At 51.4% G+C, this 18,615-nt stretch overlaps 10 protein-coding genes across 10 annotated transcripts; 5 read left to right on the top strand and 5 right to left on the bottom strand.

Moving 5' to 3' along the window:
- The first annotated feature begins 17 nt into the window (after nt 1-17).
- ASPSYDRAFT_42814 (cytochrome P450) lies at nt 18-2,345 on the top strand. The gene is made up of 10 exons (XM_040846533.1): nt 18-264; nt 327-458; nt 517-717; nt 839-908; nt 965-1,097; nt 1,161-1,289; nt 1,359-1,558; nt 1,607-1,691; nt 1,748-1,908; nt 1,971-2,345. Exons 1-10 carry the CDS (start codon nt 57-59, stop codon nt 2,146-2,148), a joined length of 1,497 nt encoding a protein of 498 aa, XP_040704787.1. The 5' UTR covers nt 18-56; the 3' UTR covers nt 2,149-2,345.
- A 117-nt stretch (nt 2,346-2,462) lies between these two features.
- Nucleotides 2,463-4,142, top strand: ASPSYDRAFT_42813 (3-isopropylmalate dehydrogenase). The gene has a single exon (XM_040846532.1). It carries the CDS (start codon nt 2,579-2,581, stop codon nt 3,701-3,703), a length of 1,125 nt encoding a protein of 374 aa, XP_040704786.1. The 5' UTR covers nt 2,463-2,578; the 3' UTR covers nt 3,704-4,142.
- Nucleotides 3,740-6,056, bottom strand: ASPSYDRAFT_781342 (Zn(II)2Cys6 transcription factor). The gene is made up of 4 exons (XM_040850936.1): nt 5,766-6,056; nt 5,601-5,710; nt 4,469-5,532; nt 3,740-4,395 (listed from the first exon to the last, which is right to left on the bottom strand). Exons 1-4 carry the CDS (start codon nt 5,874-5,876, stop codon nt 3,776-3,778), a joined length of 1,905 nt encoding a protein of 634 aa, XP_040704785.1. The 5' UTR covers nt 5,877-6,056; the 3' UTR covers nt 3,740-3,775.
- ASPSYDRAFT_66854 (uncharacterized protein) lies at nt 5,746-8,162 on the bottom strand. Its single transcript, XM_040850371.1, has 2 exons — nt 7,328-8,162; nt 5,746-7,276 (listed from the first exon to the last, which is right to left on the bottom strand). The coding sequence occupies exons 1-2, from the start codon at nt 7,716-7,718 to the stop codon at nt 6,237-6,239; spliced, it is 1,431 nt and encodes a 476-aa protein (XP_040704784.1). The 5' UTR covers nt 7,719-8,162; the 3' UTR covers nt 5,746-6,236.
- Nucleotides 8,163-9,020: 858 nt separating this feature from the next.
- Nucleotides 9,021-10,026, top strand: ASPSYDRAFT_29493 (uncharacterized protein; the record flags this gene model as incomplete). The annotated part of the gene is made up of 2 exons (XM_040844654.1): nt 9,021-9,276; nt 9,329-10,026. 2 exons carry the CDS (start codon nt 9,021-9,023, stop codon nt 10,024-10,026), a joined length of 954 nt encoding a protein of 317 aa, XP_040704783.1.
- A 1,027-nt stretch (nt 10,027-11,053) lies between these two features.
- On the top strand, nt 11,054-12,827 carry ASPSYDRAFT_147753 (uncharacterized protein; the record flags this gene model as incomplete). The annotated part of the gene is made up of 3 exons (XM_040841749.1): nt 11,054-11,329; nt 11,383-11,784; nt 11,835-12,827. The coding sequence occupies 3 exons, from the start codon at nt 11,054-11,056 to the stop codon at nt 12,825-12,827; spliced, it is 1,671 nt and encodes a 556-aa protein (XP_040704782.1).
- Nucleotides 12,828-12,943: 116 nt separating this feature from the next.
- ASPSYDRAFT_87538 (uncharacterized protein) lies at nt 12,944-13,921 on the bottom strand (the record flags this gene model as incomplete). Its single annotated transcript, XM_040851859.1, has 1 exon — nt 12,944-13,921. The coding sequence occupies one exon, from the start codon at nt 13,919-13,921 to the stop codon at nt 12,944-12,946; it is 978 nt and encodes a 325-aa protein (XP_040704781.1).
- A 267-nt stretch (nt 13,922-14,188) lies between these two features.
- On the bottom strand, nt 14,189-15,008 carry ASPSYDRAFT_42807 (uncharacterized protein). Its single transcript, XM_040846531.1, has one exon. The coding sequence runs from the start codon at nt 14,709-14,711 to the stop codon at nt 14,451-14,453; it is 261 nt and encodes an 86-aa protein (XP_040704780.1). The 5' UTR covers nt 14,712-15,008; the 3' UTR covers nt 14,189-14,450.
- A 96-nt stretch (nt 15,009-15,104) lies between these two features.
- Nucleotides 15,105-16,467, top strand: ASPSYDRAFT_56404 (cobalamin-independent methionine synthase II family protein; the record flags this gene model as incomplete). The annotated part of the gene is made up of 3 exons (XM_040849204.1): nt 15,105-15,318; nt 15,419-15,835; nt 15,896-16,467. 3 exons carry the CDS (start codon nt 15,105-15,107, stop codon nt 16,465-16,467), a joined length of 1,203 nt encoding a protein of 400 aa, XP_040704779.1.
- Nucleotides 16,468-16,629: 162 nt separating this feature from the next.
- Nucleotides 16,630-18,271, bottom strand: ASPSYDRAFT_42805 (ADP-ribosylation factor family protein). The gene is made up of 6 exons (XM_040846530.1): nt 18,102-18,271; nt 17,743-17,996; nt 17,535-17,693; nt 17,331-17,477; nt 17,168-17,280; nt 16,630-17,117 (listed from the first exon to the last, which is right to left on the bottom strand). The coding sequence occupies exons 2-6, from the start codon at nt 17,834-17,836 to the stop codon at nt 17,073-17,075; spliced, it is 558 nt and encodes a 185-aa protein (XP_040704778.1). The 5' UTR covers nt 17,837-17,996; nt 18,102-18,271; the 3' UTR covers nt 16,630-17,072.
- Nucleotides 18,272-18,615: the final 344 nt, after the last annotated feature.

Genomic DNA, 18,615 nt, shown 5'->3' with positions numbered 1-18,615 from the left:
CCCGGCCATAAGGTGCTGTCGTTGCGAGGTGCCCAATGATGGATTTTCTGAATACAATGTCGTTAACCGATGCGGCGTTCTGCCTTGTGCTAGGTGTTGCTGGCTATATCATCACTCTCGTCGTCTATCGCCTCTGGCTCAGTCCGCTCAGCGGCTTTCCAGGGTCGCCCTTGGCTAAAACAACGTTCTTGTACGAATTCTATTACGACTGGATTAAGCCAGGACTGTACTATGAGAAGATTCATGAAATGCACCAAAAATACGGTAGGTAGTTAAGATAGGAAGAAATCAATCAAGACTAAAATATATGCCAACAACTTTATCAGGCCCTGTTGTTCAAATAACGCCAGACGAACTCCACGTTGATGACCCCGCGTACTTTGCAAATTTGTTCGTGACTGGGGGTGTCAGGAAGTCTGATGCTTACCCTGGATTTACAAGGGGTACTGGGTTTGAAGGTGCTTTTTTTCTTTCTTTCTTTCTCATATATATTGCACGCTAATACGAGTGAGCCAGACTATACGGACATGATTCGAACGCACGATGTCCACCGGTTCATCCGTGCTCCTGCTCAGCAATTCTTCTCGAGATCCAGCATGAAGCAGGTTGAAGGGAGGTTGGTTGGATGTATCAAGACGCTTTGCCAGCGACTGGAAGAGTATAAAGATACAGGAAAGCCAGTCAACATGACGAACGCCCTGTATTCACTTGCCACAGGTGCGTATTCGAATCCCCATACATAACACTCAAGTCACCTCGCGACGCCCCTCCTTAATATAACCACCAAGCCCACGGATAAAGCAACAATACTATCAGAGAACCGTGCTAACAGGCAAAGATACTGTGTCGGCAGCTATTTGCGACAAGCCCACGAACTATCTCGCTGATTTGGATTTCAACGCAACATGGTTAGTGTTTGATGATATATGCTGTGTCACCCCCCATATTATTGACTTTGTGCAAGGTTCAAGATTCAGAAGAAGGGAATGGCAAATGTTCCCTTATTTGGTATCTTTCCATGGCCAGCAAGAGGACTGATTATGCAACTGGTATTATATGTCTCCTCCTTTCTACCAGTGGTGAAGGCATACGAGCCAGTAAGTCAATCCTACACCTTATCGCGCAGTGGACCCTGTTCTAACACGCCCGAAAAACAAAAGCCCCGCGAGGAGAATATCAAAGCAGAGCTGCGGACACCCGGTTTCGTGAACGATGCATTTGGAGGCACGCAGCGCGCGGACGCACCCAAGGAGCAATTCGGAAGGAACCTCTATGATCGTGCTGGACAGGTCAGAACTCAAAGTCCGACAAGTTATTTTGTTATGTAAAAGCTTGGTTCTGACATTGGCTTGCAATAGCTCATCCAACAGTCCGGTATCTATCACCTCTCGCATACGGTGCAAGCAATCATCACCTATCTTGCGCTGGACGAAGAAGCGTGCCAGACGCTGCGGAGGGAGATCGCTGCGTTTTTGGAGCAGAAGCCGGAATCTGCTATATGCTGGCAGGATCTAGAAAAACTTCCGTACCTGGATGCCTGTGTGAGGGAGGGCTTGCGGTATATAACCCAGGGAACTGATAGTACTCGGCTAACTCTGCCGCTCAGTATGGTGACGGGCGCTTTGAAGCGCTCGACTCGTGTTTTCCCAGACACTGTCGTTCATTTAGACGGCCTTGTGATTCCAAAAGGGGTAAGAAAAGAGCCACCACCGGGATATGGAGGACAGAAACGCTAATAGAGTAATAGACTCCGGTTGCAATGACCTCCTACTGGATGCACATGGACAGCAAAGTCTTTCCAGACCCGGACAAGTTCGAACCGCAGCGCTGGCTTGACGAGCATAATGAGGCAATGGCTGAGTATTTCGTTCCGTTTGGGAGGGGATCCAGGGATTGCCTGGGGAGAAAGTAAGCTGAACCTCGCCAAGTACCGTAATTTGGAACATGCTGATCTTCTATTAAACAAACAGCCTTGCACAACTGGAGTTGTACCGGACTTTGATGGAGTTGTATAAGCCAGGCGCGCCACACTTGAAGCTGTTCGAAACGGACAGTAGAGATGTCATTCCAACCCACGGCTACCTGTTTCCCCTGCCCAGCATGAAATCAGACGGAGTGAGGGTTCTTATATCGAGCAGTCGTACTTGATTGCGACTGCAGACTTTGTATCTGTATAGGCCCATTTCTCGCCTACTATTCTTGTTTTGTTGTCTCCTTCTCATTCCCAGGCTTGGTACTGCATGAACTGGATAAAAAATCCTTATCATGCATTCACAAGACTACTATAGCTATACCTGTTTTAGAATAGTTAATTATAATGCAGTACACCTGCTCTTCTTTGCGGACTCACCATTGCCATCCTGACAGAGCTGATTGGATGCATGCAAGGTCGGCCACATCGCCGTTCCTCCACCAGAACACCAAACTCGTTAATCCGGGGATTCGCCCGGACTTGCATATGCCTTCAATGGTTCCCTTGCTCAGGGAGTAAATAAAGAAGCGCACTCCCCGAACTGCTCGTGAGACACCACGAAACTATACTTCCATCTCGAACCCAATAGTCTATATTGCTTCCACCATGTCAACCCCCCAATTCTCAATCCTCGTTATAGCCGGCGACGGCATCGGCCCCGAAGTCTGCAACGAGGCCGTCGCCGTGCTTCAAGCGATAAGCTCGCTGCCCAACAGCCGAGCCAAGTTCACCTTCATCCACCGCCCATTCGGCGGCGCCTCGATCGACCAGCACGGCGTCTCCGTGACGGACGAAACACTGGAGGTAGGAAGAGCCGCTGACGCCATCCTCATGGGCTCCGTCGGGGGTCCCAAGTGGGATGGTAAACGGCGCGGGTTCGAGGGCCCCGAGGGCGCGACGCTCCGACTGCGACAGGTCACAGACGTCTATGCGAATATCCGCCCGTGCGAGTACGTTGAGGGCGGACAGACACCGCTGCATGAGGAACTAGTCCGGGGCACGAAGTTCATTGTCCTTCGGGAGAATACAGGGGGTGCGTTTTACGGACCTAAAACCGAGGAACCGGAGTATGCGTCTGATCTGTGGGCGTACAAGAAGAGCGAGATCCAGCGCATCGCGCGTATGGCTGCCCATCTTGCCCGCTCTGATGCTGTGCCTGGCAACCGGGTGATAAGCTGTGATAAGGACAATGTCCTGGCGACGTCGCGGCTGTGGCGCAGGGTTGTGGAGGAAACTATCTCGAGTGAGTTTCCGGACGTCGAGCTGGTGCATCAGTTGGCGGACAGCGCGACGACTCTAATGATGATGCGACCGACGGCGTTTAATGGCGTTGCTGTCGCGGATAACACGTTTGGAGATATTCTCTCGGACCTCGCTGCTGTTATCCCGGGAACCCTGGGTGTGCTCCCCTCGGCGTGCTTGGCTGATCTGCCGTGTAAGAAATGGGGGGATAAGCCGACAAAGGGCTTCTATGAGCCGGTTCATGGGTCGGCGCCGGATATTGCTGGGCAGGGGATTGCAAATCCAGTTGGTGCTATCCTCAGCGCTGCACTGTTGCTCCGCTATAGCTTCGCGATGGAAGCAGAGGCCCGCGCGATCGAGGACGCGGTTGACCAGACTCTTAGCAGCGGAGTCAAGACCAGAGATATGAAGGGGACCGCATCCACAAAGGAGATGGGAGAGGCTGTAAGGGCCAGGTTGACTGCCATTTTGGGAGTTAACGATGCTTAGCTGGTGTTCATATACCAGTCTATTTCTACCGTCTATCTTATCACTATGCCTGAATATAAGGTACTAGTTTATCTACATAGCCCTAAACAGACTCGGAAACTCTTGGATGCTCGAGGGCAATCCAACATTCATCGTATAGTTGAATCCATACCCATCCTCAAACCCCGAAAACGGGTCCATGAAATCCGCCTCCTGTCCTACAGAGAAAAACTGCCCATTGACATCAGGCGCAACAGAGTAACCCTGCGGAGCCCTCTCCCTCGGATCCAACATCGCAGCCATCCTCTCCAAGCCCGACGCCATCAGTTTCGTAAGGTGCCACTTCCCCGCCGGCACGGATCGGAAATGCCGTACAAGGCTGGTAGTGAGATTCCAGACGTAGTCTGGCTCGATCAGGTCCTTGCCGTACTTGAGATCCACCTTGACGAGGAATGTACAAGCAAAGGCAGTCATGCAGTGCAGGTAGGACGGCATCCCGACGACCCGCGCAGCGACGTCGGGGTCGCTGAGGATGAAATTGATCGTGGATGTCGCTGCGGAAATGGCGGCGGCGGCGCAGTCCAGGAAATAATGTGGAATGGGCTGGCCGGCTGGGAGGCCGCGGAATACGTGCGAGTTGAGATGCAGCTTTGCGAATTGGCAGTGCAAATGCAGGGCTTTGCGTGGGAAGACGCCAATGTGCTCGTAGTGTTCTAGATATTGATAAGTATGTGTTTTGTTAATTCTTTTAAAGATATGAAAGGGAAGAAAGAAAGAAAATCCTACCAGATACCGATTCAGCCCAATGCCTATGCCAGATGTCGAGCTGGCTGTTAAAATGCGCAAGCTGATGCAGATATGCTCGAGGGATGGGCCGGTCTCTGTCCGAGCCAAACAGCTCTCGAATACTCTTGAAAATGTCCAGCAAGGCTACTTGCCCGAGTAAGCGTTGATCCTGATGATTCGACACAGGGGACTGCAAGAAGCTCTGGACCTCGTCGACTGATAAATCCTCATGCACAATTGCTGGGCGCCCGTACAGCGTCGCCAGCCTTTGATCACACACGCGCAGGATGAACCACAGCCTCGCACCATCCGCCGCGTCGGTACTCTGGCTAGTAATCGCCTGTCGGTGCTGGTCATGCAATTCGCACTCGGAGGCAAGACGGATGGCGTGCCCAGAGATGCGCCACGACAGCTCGCTCAGCCAGTACGACGCCACGCACATGGCGCGGAGGTAATCGCGGCTGATGCGGCGGTCGAACATCGTTAGGGATATCAAGCGGCGGAACTCGGAATTGCAGATCGTGTAGGTGTCTTCGGACTGCTGGTCGTGGAGAGCTGCGACTGTAAGAATGGCGGCCGTCAAGATGGGGCTCTTCCGTCTCGTCTCGTCTAGAGAATGATACCGACAGCCGATGTTGTAAATAAAGGCATCGAGACCATCGCGGTACCGTGTGAACAGTCTCTCTGCTTCGCTTTCGCTTATCGCGCCACGTCCAATAAAGTCATTCACATCCTGGCCTTGTTGCTGATCAAGTACGCCTGGGGATCGTAATGACTTCAGTTTAGTCAGAGCATATAGAGACTGCATAGGGGCGTGGGGGAGACCGGAGTCCGAGCGCCCGTCCACGGACTCCGGAGAGCAGTCGCGCGAGAGACTATTGTCGTCGTCGAGATGGCACTCGCCCGGGTTGTAGTTGTTGGTGTCGCGGTTGGCACCCGGCTGCAGCGACCTGCGAAGAGCCGTGGTCTGCAACACTTTGGGTTCCGGCAGGCCAGCCCTTTTAACCAGTTCTCGCAGAACAATGTGTGTATTTTCTAGATCCTCCAGTATTGCATCCGTGTATCTAGACGGCCCTTGTTACATCGGCTTGTATCGGTTCGTGTAAAATGAGAGGGGGATATATTCTCATACCGGCTTTTTTCGTCAATGACTGTCTGCAAGTCTTTGCTCACAAAACATTGCAGCCTATGTTTTGCACACCGACGACATGGAGAGCCCCTACTGTCCATATGGCATTTGACCTGGTCCCGATGCGTGAGTCAGGATACTTGATTACCCGTCGGAAAAGAGCTCGACCTTTTGTCTTCGGCACGCTGCGCATGCCTTGACCTTGCGGGTCGGGGTAGACACTTCATTCCTATCTCGCGGCGAATTCCGGCGCCTTGGTTCAGCGGAATTGGTCGACATTGCACGATGTACAGTGCACGATGTTGTCTGTCTTGCCCTGCCTGGAGGTGAGAGGAGACTTCCTTACCCCCGCTTCCTGCCACCAGTCAGGACTCTGTCAACATGCGAGGTCGGCCACATCGCCGATATTACTCCACTTTCTCCAGACAGCACTATTGGTATGCGGGGTAATCGAGGAATAAATATATTTTTTTAATAGCTCTGCACTTGGCTAATATTCTAGGAGTATGATGCCCGAGAGTCACGGCTATAAAGTGTCATTTACTGGTTAGATATCACGGCCAAGAGTGAATCTAGTAACACTTTGGTAGCTTATACTTCGGATGATCTTGCTGGGTGACTTTGTATAATGTTGCACTTCTACACAGTAGACAGCCACTCCTTCCACTCTGACCACGAAGCAAGACCTCGGATAAACCGACGGGCGAACGAAGGTGGGCACAGCGTCTGGCACAGGCTGCAAGTCTCAGATTCATGTGGCAGGCCCCAATCCACTGGTAGTACGCTGCTGCCAAAGAGTCGGAAAAGGTCACAGTATGAACGCGGCCTCAACAAATGCGTGCTCCAGAGCAGGTTGACAGGATCCATGATATCTGTATTGAGAGCAGAATTCCGTGACGATCCCTTGCTTTGCCGTCGCAGGAAATCAATGTACCGGGTTTCGATCTGCGATGTTGCGAAGTCGGAATCGGGAGGATCTGTATCTTGCAGTGTTGATGCTGACTTTGACACTCTCATTACAGCTGTATGCAGATCACAGGAAGAGTTTCCAACATATTGATAGTGCTCGAAGATGTTATGAAGCAGGGGTAGAGATCGACTCCCAACCGCCTCGGTGCTGGCCTGGATTATTTGGGTTATATTTGGGAATAGATTATTCGGGCGTGTTTCCTCTAGTAACAGGTCCACTAGAGACTGTTTTACAAACTCCTCTGCCGTTTCATTGGGAGCCAAACCGTCGTCGACACTCCAGCAGGTCCCGGGCAAGGGGATGTTTATCTCCAGCAGTAGATGCAGGTCGCGGCGGAGCTTCTGAGCGAGAAGAGCGTCTTTTCGTAGGACAAACTTGCACCATTGGCACACTTGTAAAAACCCATCATCTGCTAGTCCTTTCCCGCGCCGTGTTGTCCACGGCACAGCGGTCTGTTTCTGGCACCGGAAGCAATCGATAGTAAGACTTTCCGGGTCATTAACATTGTCCCATGCCAGCTTTGTCATATTTTCGAACTGCAGCTTGCAGGGCTCGGGACACGAATATTCAAAGTTATCCGGTTCTATATATTGCGAGGCCAGCTGGAAGGGAAAACCTTCGTTCCAGAGTGCCATCTTCTGATGTCGATAACAATCCTCACCAAAGGCTTTCGTATGTAGTATCAGTGCATGGAGGACCATCAAAACATCTGTTCTATCCGAGTTAGTCGGCTCCTTGGATCCGAGTCAAGAATACATACCTAATGGAGGCATCTGATCCCCTGTCCATATCCACCGCCCGGATGACTTTTCTAATACCTGATCCGAACCCAGCCCTGGAGTGCCAGTCGCTGCTAAACGAGTCCACCAAACAGAAAATCGATGGATAGCCCGCGAGACATAGATTGACCACCGACTTTCCTCCGCCGCGGACTGTCGGGTTACCGGGTCGGTTTCATTTTTGATTTTATGGACATGCTCGGTCTTGAATAGGCCTTTTGTCTTTGAGATAGTCTGCTTCAAGTTCAAGAAACATCGGAGCAGTTGTGTATGTTGCTGACATTCCTGCGCAGACACGATGGGCGCCGCTTTTTGCAGTAAAGGCGTGGATTCGGTGGACGTCTTGGCCCCCGGTTTCTCGCGGTCAAGCATGATGCCGCTGCTTATGGTCGCGAGACGGAAGAGCAGGGTCTGAAGGCGTCGAGGTGTTTTCAGACAAGGCTGAAAGTCGGACGGTGTTTCAATTCTTTCCCCCGCAGGACCCTATTTTAGCATGGTGTTTATCAGCCTATCACAGTCTCCGTGCCTGTTTTGGGTTGTTTGTGTGGATGCTATATGATATGACGACACTTGTCCCTTTGCATCTCAACTACTGCATGTTCCAAGTCCTCTTATTCTGGACTTCAGGACTTTAAGCCCCAAGGAATGCTGTTGACTGGTGGGCAGGATTGTTAAGTTGGCTGAGTGGAAGGGGGTGGGCCGGGGGCACAGCTAAGCGTGGGTGGAAATTTTCGGCCGTTCTTCCAGTGGGGTTAGACATGATGACTTGTCTAGTTTTGACAGTTTGAACTAGGTAACGATATTATAGTGTTCTTGATACTGTTGTCTCGAGAGAAGATACGATGAGAGGCAAGTATTTATACTCATGAGTCTATAGACTTAGACGTTTTTAGAAGTGATCTCCGCAACTAGGCCTTCTCAGGTCTAGTGTGATTCTGACGGGTGAGCATCAGCTGAAGCTCTGAACGAATTCTGACATCATCAAGCGGTAAGGGCGAGTTGACGAATACACTGGATCCGTGCCGTGATGCGACAGTTGATGGATCATTCTGACATCCAAACAATTTCCTTCAAAGGGAAGAGTAGGCGCTACCTTGGGAAAGTTATGCTGGGACGGGTGGGTGTGCCTGGGAAGTCCGATTGAATCTGGCCGCGAGGGTTTAGAATTATGGACCGATCTCCTGGGTGGCTGCAAAATGGGGACGTGGAATTGGGACGTTTGCGGGAGGGGAAAAGGTGGCACATACGGAATTTGATTCAGGATGCCCTTATTGAGTGATTCATTTAAGTGTGGGACGGATGGAGGGTCCGGTACCCGGAGCTGGGGAAGAGAATGATAGTGGGCCTATAGAGAAGCTGCATGTGAAAGCTTCCGGAATTCCATCATTCCACTGACCGACCCTGAAATTCATTCTGCCATCATTCTTAGGTACCATCTGTACCGTACCGCCACGAGAAAGCTCATTTGCCGTTGTTATCTTGGAAGTTGGAGCTGCCGTGCCCGTGTGTTCTGGGATGACGCAAGAAGAAGGGTGCACCGCTTTTTAAAGCCCAAGCGCCTCTAGTGAGCTTGCAACTGTAAGACTTAGGATATGTTCATTTTCAAACCCGAATGGAATCGAAATCTTTTACGTATAGATCCAGTTGTTGGCATTAAGTCTGAGATTGACAAAAATGCTGTCGCGACGCTTTGGAGTACCCTTGTTGCGCACTAGGCTTGTTCGGCCGCCTGTCGTCTCTACTCAAGTGAATCTGAATATGACCAGGACTATGGCCGGCCCCGCACACTTGAAAGAAAAACTACCCGAGAAGAACGGAAGTGAGCGGTTCCGCGAGTTCTCACTGGCGGGGAAAGTTTTCGCAGTGACAGGCGGAGCACGAGGACTGGGACTGTCGCTGGCAGAGGCTCTGGTAGAAGCTGGTGGAGAAGGTATGTGTAGAGACTCATAATCATGTTATCGGGCATGTGCTAATCGCAGCAGTGCACGTTCTCGACAGACTCTCCGAGCCCGACGACGAATTCAGGGCGGCTGAAGCGCGTGCGAACCCCGATTTTGGAGGGTCCCTTCACTACAAACGCATGGACGTTACCGACGATAGAGACACCGAAGCTGTTATGCAGAACATCGCGAGTAGTAAGAATCGACTCGATGGTATGATTGCGGCGGCTGGCGTGAACCACGTCGAGCCTGCACTCGAACAAAATCCAAAGTCTGTGGACGACTTGATCCACATCAACTATCAAGGATCCTTCAGGAGCGCTGTAGCGGCAGCAAGGGCAATGATGGACCATAGGTGCCGCGGTTCGATCCTGCTTGTGGCTAGTATGAGCGGCCTCATTGCAAACAAGGGAATGCGCTCGGCAATTTACAATTCGTCCAAGGCGGCGGTAATTCAGCTCGCTCGGAGCCTGGCGATGGAATGGTCAGAGGTCTATCAAGATGGTGTCGGTGGTATTCGTGTTAACTGTCTGTGTCCTGGTCATATTGAAACGCCGATGGTGAAGAAGATCATGGCGGAGGATCCGGAGACAAAAGGCATCTGGGAATCTGAGAATATGATGAGGCGGCTGGCGAGGCCGGAGGAGTTCAGAGGTGTTACGCTGCTTCTGATGAGCGATGCGAGTAGCTTCATGACTGGGAGCACGGTTGTTGTGGACGGGGGGCATACAGCTTGGTAATTGAGTGACTATTCCAGAGCTGGCATACGAGACTGGTTGCGATGAGAGCCATAATTTGAATTCAGGGAGATCATGTTATTACACCCAGACTTCTCTAGATGGTTTTTGTATGCAAATCACGTGTAGAAGTGAAGGAAGAACTAGACTATTTTTGCTTGTCTTTTGAGAACAAGATCTTACCATCTCCCATTATTCCGTAAGTGGCTGAGTATATGAAGGTGTCCTATTCCGCTGCATAGAATGGAGCTTTTTCGATGGACTATATCTGTTTCTCCAAAAGCCATTTCGATGTTTGTTTTGGTATCTGCTCGTCTGTTGGGCTATAGAACGAGGCTTGCTGACCATCCTCTTAGTACAGGTTCCACCGCTACGCTTTCTTGCGCCAGGCCTTCCGATAACAGTTTATTTCGGTATACGGAGTTACTTGGGATGCCCGTTTAGGAGGGTGATAGACAGCCATTTGCTCTTCAAGGATGGATATAGGTGGAAATTGAAGGGGCACTAGCTCCCTTGGAGAGAAACGTCCGAGGCACTCTATACCCGTGTCAAATGGTGCAATTTTGGAGACGGGACAGGGTGAACGATGCTGGGCCGGCGGCACGCTAATGGTATAAACTATCGGATTTCGGATCACAACGCCGAAAGTAGCCAAAATATCGACAGTGGCATGAGCAGAACACGTGTGAGAAGTGAGCGACCTTGCTTGTATTTCAAGACCTCGCTGTCGGGGATTTGACCGAAACCCGATATTAACAGTTCTTCAATCGGCTCACCCCCGGCATTGACCTGTTGACCGTTTCTGGGGATGCGGGGCTCCCCGTTCACTCTGGAATACACCTATTGGTATGTAATCGATTTTTAGTGTGATTAACGTCCCGTATGACCTGGAATAACCTCGGGATAGTCGAGCTAGACACCGATGGCTTCATATCTTACGGGAGTTGGCAGTATAAAGACGCTGGATGGCCCATGAATCATCCCACAACCCTAGTCTGTGACCCTTCATGTGCGACCTATAGTCGATAGAATGCGGACATTTATTACCGCCCTCCTTGCTTTGACGATAGGGGCCTCAGCTACCCCATCCAGGCGAGGAGACTCCAGGCTACCAAAAGCTCATGTCAAGAATGGAACATACGAAGGGGTGTATTCACCTGAGTACGACCAAGACTTCTTTCTAGGAGTTCCATTCGCACAGCCGCCTGTGGGAGATCTCAGATTCCAAATACCCCAGCCTTTGAACTCAACTTGGGAGGGTAGTAGGGATGCAAAGGATTACTCCCTCCTCTGCGTTGGGTATGGGGTGAGTTCACCAAAAGATAGCAACTTCCAATTAATGTTAATAGCCATGGACAGCTCGACCAAACATTTTACAACCAATCCGAAGACTGTCTCTATCTGAATGTTGTTCGTCCCGCTGGTTTCGAGCAGAAACAGCTCCCAGTAGGCTTCTGGATTCACGGCGGAGGATTTGTCAATGGTGGCGGCGGCGATCAGCGTTACAATCTTTCGTTTATCGTGGAGCAGTCAGTCAAAATAGGAAAACCGTTCATTGGTGTTTCAATCAACTATCGGCTCAGTGCGTGGGGATTCCTCCATTCTAATGAAGTCGTGGGAGAAGGAATCACAAACCTGGGTCTTAGAGACCAGCGGATGGCTTTGCACTGGGCTCAGGAGAATATTGCCGCCTTTGGAGGAGATCCTAGAAAGGTGACAATATTTGGCGAATCTGCAGGCGCTGCCTCCGTTGGCTTCCAGGTAAGTAATCATGTTGGAGGTGAATGTCGTGCTCCGGCTAATGAACATAGCTTACTGCCTACGGCGGCCGTGATGACAAGCTTTTTCGAGCAGCGATATTACAGTCGGGGAATCCAATTTACTACGGAGCGGAGAATGGGACACAGGGTTCCCAGACCTACTTCGACTCTGTTGTCTCAGCAGTTGGATGCTACGACGCTTGGGACAGGGTCCAATGCCTGCGCGAGGTTCCTTTCTTGAAACTGAATGCTACGATAGGCAAATATAGCGAAACTGGGATTTTTGCACCCACAATAGACGGCGACTTTGTCCGAAACTATGGTAGTCGGCAACTTAAGGAAGGGCAATCTGTTAAAGTGCCTATCATCACTGGTGCAAATAGCGACGAGGGCGCCTCCCTGGGCCCAACTGGAATCGACACGACCGAGGACTTTAAAGGTACATTATCCAGATTTCTACCTCCTTCATTTCAGGACGCCATCCTCGAGGCATACCCAGACGATCTATCCGTCAACGTCGTTGCCAGCCTAGGTGACCGACGCCCAGCACCACCGTACGGTGCGCAGTTCCGCCGCAGCGCCTCATTCTGGGGCGATTACTACTTCATCGCGTCGAGGCGAGAGACGGCAAGGACATGGGCTTCCCACGGGCTCCCTGCATACGCCTACAGATTCAATGCCATACCAGCCGGTGTTCCCCCCGAGGTCGGGGCCGGCCACTACAAAGAGGTCAGCTTCATGTTCAACAACCTCGAGGGTGTAGGCTACAGACCAGACATCCTACCGTTTGAAGGCAAGGGCCAGAGCTACATTGACCTTGCCGGTTTGATGAGTTCTTCCTGGGCGAGCTTTATCTATGATCTAGATCCTAACAAGTACAACGGACGGGATGGCAAGATCCCTCAGTGGCCAAAATACGACGTGGAGGACCCGCAGGACTTTGTTTTTGACGCCAATGTGACTAGCCATGCAGAGCCGGACACTTTTCGGGGGAAGGGCATAGCGTTGATTAATGATAATGCGCTTGGTGTTTTGCATAGGTAGTTTGATGGAGCAGGGAACTGGAATATAGCTTGAAAGCATGCATGACGTTGTGCTAATAACTGACTTTTATGGATATACGACACCGATTAACATGAATAAACTTCCCTGTAGCTCAGTTAATCAACAACAACCACCATCTTGCCATTCGCCTTATTCTCCTCCATCACTTGATGGGCCTCCTGAATTTGCGCAAACTTGAAAACCCGCGACGGATCCGCCTTGAACTTTTTCTCCGCCACCATCTTAACAATCTCCATCAACGGGACATCTGTCAGAGGAAACTCCGGTGTCCCAAAGGAAAAACTCCCAAAAAAGCTGAAATGCACGCCACTGGCCATTTGCAGAAGCGGATTGAAGTCAGGAACGGGTGCCAGCCCACCTAGAAACCCAGCTAGACAGACCCTTCCGCCTCGATGCACCAGCTTCAACGAATCAACAATCGTACTGTTCCCAATAAGATCGAGAACAGCATCGAACTGTCGGGCGAGATGATCCGAAAGCTGAGGCCTCTCAATCTCAACGCCCACCACACCCAGAGCCTTTAGGTCCGCCTTACGGCCCTCATTCCTCGTCGTCGCAGTAACACTTACCCCAGCCTGAACAGCAAGATTCACAGCAGCCCTCCCAAACGCCGACGTCCCTCCACGAACCAACAACCTCTGTCCCTTTTTCACCTCCAAATTCCTAAATAAACACGTCCAAGCCGTCGCATACGATTCCGGAATCGCAGCAAGCTGCGCCCAGCTCAACTTATTCGCGGCCTCGCCAAGACGCACCACATTCGACGTCTTGGCGACTGTATACTCCGCGTACGAGCCGTTGATTGTCCGGCCCAGCCCGCCCATTAAACTGGCGACGCGAGTTCCGGGCTCAAAGTCGCCGGAGAAGCAAGAGACGACTGTGCCGACGCATTCGATGCCGCTGATTGGCATCCATTCGGCCCATTCGCCTTTTCGCATGTGCATCTCTGCGTGGTTTATCCCGAACGCGGCGACCTTGATTAGGACTTCCCCTGGGGAGGGAGTCGGGGTGGGGATGTCTGTTATGGCTAGGACGGAGGGAGGGCCGAATTGTGATATGAGGATGGCTCTCATTTTGACTTCAAGGGTTTCTTCTCTTTTTGCTAGATGGGCAGGTAAAGCCGGTCTACGACTTGAGGTAGGTGATTTATTCTCCCACGTTACCCGGGGGTGTTTTTTGACGTGGTGGTTTTGACTTTGGGTGACACAGTGACTAATGACGGCTGGTCTCGTGGCTCAGCGTCGATTGGTTTGTTACACCTGATATACTTTACAAAAGTGTCATCTCCTCGTGCTTTTTCCGGCTCCCGCTGAGGCTGGCCTATCGGAGAGATTCCTCGCGCAGCCTTCTGTCGCCTGACGATCACGCGTTCTGGCTGCAAACGGAAGAACAGGCTTGGTGGGAGAATCTTTGTTTTAAAAAAGAAATACTTTCCACGAGGGACGCACATGGTCATTGAGAAACGGAAACTTCAGACACGGCGCTCAGACGGCGAAGCTCGCTATCTAGTACTCCGGCAGCTGGAGAACGCCGGGAAAACCCCAGGCAGAGAAAAAGAGCTTGGCAACGTCGCCCACGGTGTCTTTTGCGCTGGCAATGCTCTCATGAGGCTTGCCCTCTCTCGCTAGACGATGAGCCTACGCCCAGACAAAATCCGACCGTCAATATACCGTGTATCGGCTGTGATTCAAGGTCTTGCCTCTTGCTCTCCGGCCATAGTTCGGGGCTGCCAACATGAATCTCCACGCATTGTAGCGCGTGCCCCACATCGCATACATATTGTCTTTCTGCGAGCTTCAACTTCAACCTCATCTCATCTCTCCTCTGATCACAGTGCCTGCACCGCTTTGACGCCAGTGACATCATGTAATCCTTTGGACGAGGCAACCGTACAGCTCAGGCCGCCCAAGATCCGATCCTGGCGCCTGCCAAAACGAACAAAGCGCAACGTTGATACTGAATGTGGAGAGAGCCGGTGGTGGGGCGTGCTGGTTTTGGTTCCATGAGGCGCGCAAGGCTTGAACGGGAATCCATTCGTACCCTCGACTCGCTTGTTGAACTCGGCAGTGCTGGCTGCTCCATGGGCCGAACAATTCTTGCCCCTCATCCTCCTTTCTGACCCCTCCCCCGATCCTTTTCTCCCCTCCCTCCTCGCCAGCGTATTTGTACCTGGTAAGCCCATTGCTCGTCCTCCTGTGCACCCCGTCAGTCTCTGAAATTTTAAGGCATTGACAGTAAAACGCAGAAAACTTGACCATGTCTCTCCACCGCAACCCCCCGTTCCGCGTCGAGCATCTCGGCTCCCTCCTTCGTACTCACGAGCTTCTCGACACCAAGACTGCCTTCGAGAACGGCAAAGCCTCCAAGGCTGACCTCGAGGCCATCGAGAAGAAGGATATCAAGGATGTCGTCGAGCTCCAGAAGAAGCTGCGCTACCCTGCCCTCTCCGATGGAGAGTACTGCAGACACAGTAAGTTGCAAGCGAAAGAACGAAACAAGAATACAAAACCCCACCCTCCGGTGACCCCCGCGGTTAATATACCCTTGCTAACTGAGAACCTTGCGGACAGTGTTCTGGGGCTCCTTCTTCCCCGGTCTCGACGGCTTCGAGGAGGTTTCCGAACCCAACGCAGATGTCTTCCGTCCCTATGCCCCCGATGTCGCCGCCTTCCTCGAGGCTGGCCACAAGCCCGGCGAGAGCGTCTTCTGCACAGGCAAGATCAAGCACGTCGGCAGCACATACGTCGACCAGTTCAAGTACCTCGCTAGCCTCGTTGCCCCCGAGGAGGTCAAGAACCTGAAGATCACCCTCGCCGCCCCTAACTGGTACCACCTGCGCTACCGCGAGGGCTACGCCTTCCCCAAGGACGTCTACGCCAATGTCGATGAGTACTTTGCCGACATTGCCAAGGCCTACCAGGACGAAATCCAGATCCTGTACGATGCTGGCTGCCGTAACGTGCAATTCGATGACCCTAACCTTGCTTGTACGTCCCTTTTAAACCAACCCCCAAACAATTCCCATCCACTGACATGCCTGAAAATAGACTTCTGCTCCGACAAGATGCTCCAGGGCTGGAAGGAAGACACTCTAAACAAGTACAGCGCTGACGAGACTTTCGAGAAGTACATCAAACTGTACAACGACTGCCTCGCCAAGCGGCCCTCGGACTTCCACGTCGGTGTCCACCTCTGCCGTGGCAACTTCGTCGGCTCGCGCCACTTCTCCGAAGGCGGCTACGACCGCATCGCCACCAAGCTCTTCAAGGAACTCAACGTCGACACCTACTACCTCGAATACGACACCCCACGCGCTGGCGGCTTCGAGCCGCTCAAGGAGCTGCCCCGAAACAAGAACGTCATTCTCGGTGTGGTGACCTCCAAGTTCCCCGAGCTCGAGGATAAGGAGGAGATGAAGAAGCGCGTCTATGATGCGGCCAAGTTCATTGCCGAGGGTAACGGAGTTACCCTGGAGCAGGCGCTTGATCAGGTCGGCGTGAGCCCGCAGTGTGGCTTTGCCAGCCACCGTGAGGGTAACCTCATTGATCGCGAGGGGATGGTCAAGAAGTTGCAGCTTGTTAGGGATATTGCGGATGATATCTGGCCTGGACAGCTGTAAGCTCCTTTTCCATTCTTCTGTTATTTGCTGAAACTCTGGACATGAGTATGATGGGTATGAGTTGTATGAAAGCCTAAGAATAGTTGTATATAGTCTAAACTACCAATTATGTCCTTGTGAACTCTTTAACCTTGATAGATGACAGTAATAAGATAATAAAGCGTAAAATGTAGAATGTAGTATGTATTTATGTATATATATATGTGTGTATGTAGTCAATTTCCATCTATTAGATGCTTTCTCTACAAGACATGAAAACGAGCCAACGACCAAGCAGAAACGAAATTGGAAATGATGAATTAAAAGGGGTATTGGACGAAACCCAGGTAAGGAGTGGGATATCATAAGAAATAAGAAGGCAATGGCACAGACATAAGTAGATGCAAACAATAGACAGAGAAAGGAAAAGTAATGAAATGAATCCAAAGGCTGCGTCTTCTGTCATCAAAACGGACATTCAACAAACGGGTTCGATGGAATGGTGTGATTGGATGGGTAGGAAAATAAGGGATTGAGAGCGTTGTTGTTGTTGCTATTGTTGTTGTTGTTGTTGTACATGAGGGCCGTGGCCGGGTACCCTCAAATTATGCGGAAGGGATCGTGGTTTATTTCGGCGGTTGTTGGATCTTGACGTTGTTTGAGAGCCATGCCTGAATCGTGTTAGGCATGAACGGAATACTCGACATTTGGGGAAACTCACTAATCCTTCAAAGATACCAGTACCATCGGTAGCAACACTGGGCGCAACGTACCACACCTTGTCCTTTAGACTGTGAAGCTTCAGCGCACTGATGACCTCGTCGGGGCTCAGGTCTGCGATATGTTAGAAATGATTCACTTCGTATATGGGCGATGGAACATACGGCCTGGGACATCCTGTTTGTTTGCGAACACGAGCAGGAGGGCGTCCTTCATTTCGCGGTCGTTGATGATCTTGTGCAGTTCTGAGCGCGCCTCTTCCATTCGGGCTGTGTCGCTAGAGTCCACAACGAAGATTAAGCCTTGGGTGCCTGGTATCGGAATATGTTAGCTAGGATTTCATATCGCGTTCCGTCGGTGAAACGTACCGGAGTAGTAGTGTCTCCATAGAGGACGGATCTTGTCCTGACCACCCACATCCCACACGTTGAATTTCACATTCTTGTAGGTGACGCTCTCGACGTTGAAGCCGACTGTGGGGATCGTGGTGACGTCCTGGTTGGTGAGTTTGAGTTTGTAAAGAATTGCTAAAGAGGTCAGTAAATATTTCCGGCTCGGGATTCGAAGTAAACATACTCGTTTTGCCAGCAGCATCGAGACCCAGCATAAGAATCCGCATTTCCTTGGTTCCAAAGATCTTGCCCATAATCTTAGACACTGAGCCACCCATCTTGAAGGATATCACGCGACTGCGGGGGAAACTGTAGGTTGGCGCTTAGGGGGTTGCGAGAGAGGGTGTTGTAAATTGCGATTGAGCTGAATTGAGGTAACGGAGAGGGCAACAATCGCAAGCAAGGGAGAGCTGAGAGATTAGGATGAAGCCAGGAGTTCTGTTTACTCGCAATCAGCGAACGTCGCCCTTGTCATTTCATGCACAGGTGGCAGGGGAGTTGGGGGGACACATGGGAAATTGGCAGCGGTTGGAATAAACTCACCTTGGCTTCAGGGTGATAGGTAGTCGTGAGCGGCCGGCGAACAGAGCTTGCTTTGGGGGAGGGGGAGAAAGCAGATTAAGCGACAGAAATGTCAATTGAGGTGAGCGACACCGAACAAATTCGGGGTTTCAGCAAGATCCACACGACGCGGTCTCTTTCGACTCCGTGTCGAGTATCGCTGTCTTTAATCTCGCCAACTCCGTAAAAGGGGCTGGCGATGCTGACTCAGCGTTCCCCGGTCAGCCAAGACATCCGTGTTTCATCTTCATCTTCATCGTCCACCCCTGCATCTCGAGATGCTTCATCGAGTCATCAGTTTCATTCATCGGTTGTCGATCAGACATGTCTAGGCAATCCAAGCAGTCCAGACACTCGGCAGCAACTGCTTCCTGTTATCGTGGACGTCTCAATATCACCCCGCTCCCACACCGTACGCTTGAGAAATGGCAAGCTCCATATTGTCGAGAACACAACAGTTATTAATTGAACAGTTCATCGACCCAAATGCATAATT

Source organism: Aspergillus sydowii, assembly GCF_001890705.1.
Source record: "Aspergillus sydowii CBS 593.65 unplaced genomic scaffold ASPSYscaffold_3, whole genome shotgun sequence".
NCBI lineage: Eukaryota > Fungi > Ascomycota > Eurotiomycetes > Eurotiales > Aspergillaceae > Aspergillus > Aspergillus sydowii.
The sequence above is the reverse complement of the archived record's forward strand: the minus strand, read 5'-3'. Positions and strand labels throughout refer to the sequence as shown.

Coding starts and splice junctions, on each gene's coding strand:
- ASPSYDRAFT_42805 (XM_040846530.1), bottom strand. CDS start 17,836: ATGGGTGGCTCAGTGTCTAAGATTATGGGCAAGATCTTTGGAACCAAG. Junction 17,478..17,534: donor ATGGAGACACTACTACTCCG/GTACGTTTCACC, acceptor TTCCGATACCAG/GCACCCAAGGCTTAATCTTC. Junction 17,281..17,330: donor CAAACAGGATGTCCCAGGCC/GTATGTTCCATC, acceptor AACATATCGCAG/ACCTGAGCCCCGACGAGGTC.
- ASPSYDRAFT_42814 (XM_040846533.1), top strand. CDS start 57: ATGTCGTTAACCGATGCGGCGTTCTGCCTTGTGCTAGGTGTTGCTGGC. Junction 1,559..1,606: donor TGTGTGAGGGAGGGCTTGCG/GTATATAACCCA, acceptor TCTGCCGCTCAG/TATGGTGACGGGCGCTTTGA. Junction 1,909..1,970: donor AGGGATTGCCTGGGGAGAAA/GTAAGCTGAACC, acceptor TTAAACAAACAG/CCTTGCACAACTGGAGTTGT.
- ASPSYDRAFT_42807 (XM_040846531.1), bottom strand. CDS start 14,711: ATGTCACTGGCGTCAAAGCGGTGCAGGCACTGTGATCAGAGGAGAGAT.
- ASPSYDRAFT_781342 (XM_040850936.1), bottom strand. CDS start 5,876: ATGTCGACCAATTCCGCTGAACCAAGGCGCCGGAATTCGCCGCGAGAT. Junction 5,711..5,765: donor CAGCGTGCCGAAGACAAAAG/GTCGAGCTCTTT, acceptor CATCGGGACCAG/GTCAAATGCCATATGGACAG. Junction 5,533..5,600: donor GTCATTGACGAAAAAAGCCG/GTATGAGAATAT, acceptor AGGGCCGTCTAG/ATACACGGATGCAATACTGG.
- ASPSYDRAFT_42813 (XM_040846532.1), top strand. CDS start 2,579: ATGTCAACCCCCCAATTCTCAATCCTCGTTATAGCCGGCGACGGCATC.
- ASPSYDRAFT_66854 (XM_040850371.1), bottom strand. CDS start 7,718: ATGCTTGACCGCGAGAAACCGGGGGCCAAGACGTCCACCGAATCCACG. Junction 7,277..7,327: donor GGATCAGATGCCTCCATTAG/GTATGTATTCTT, acceptor CGGATAGAACAG/ATGTTTTGATGGTCCTCCAT.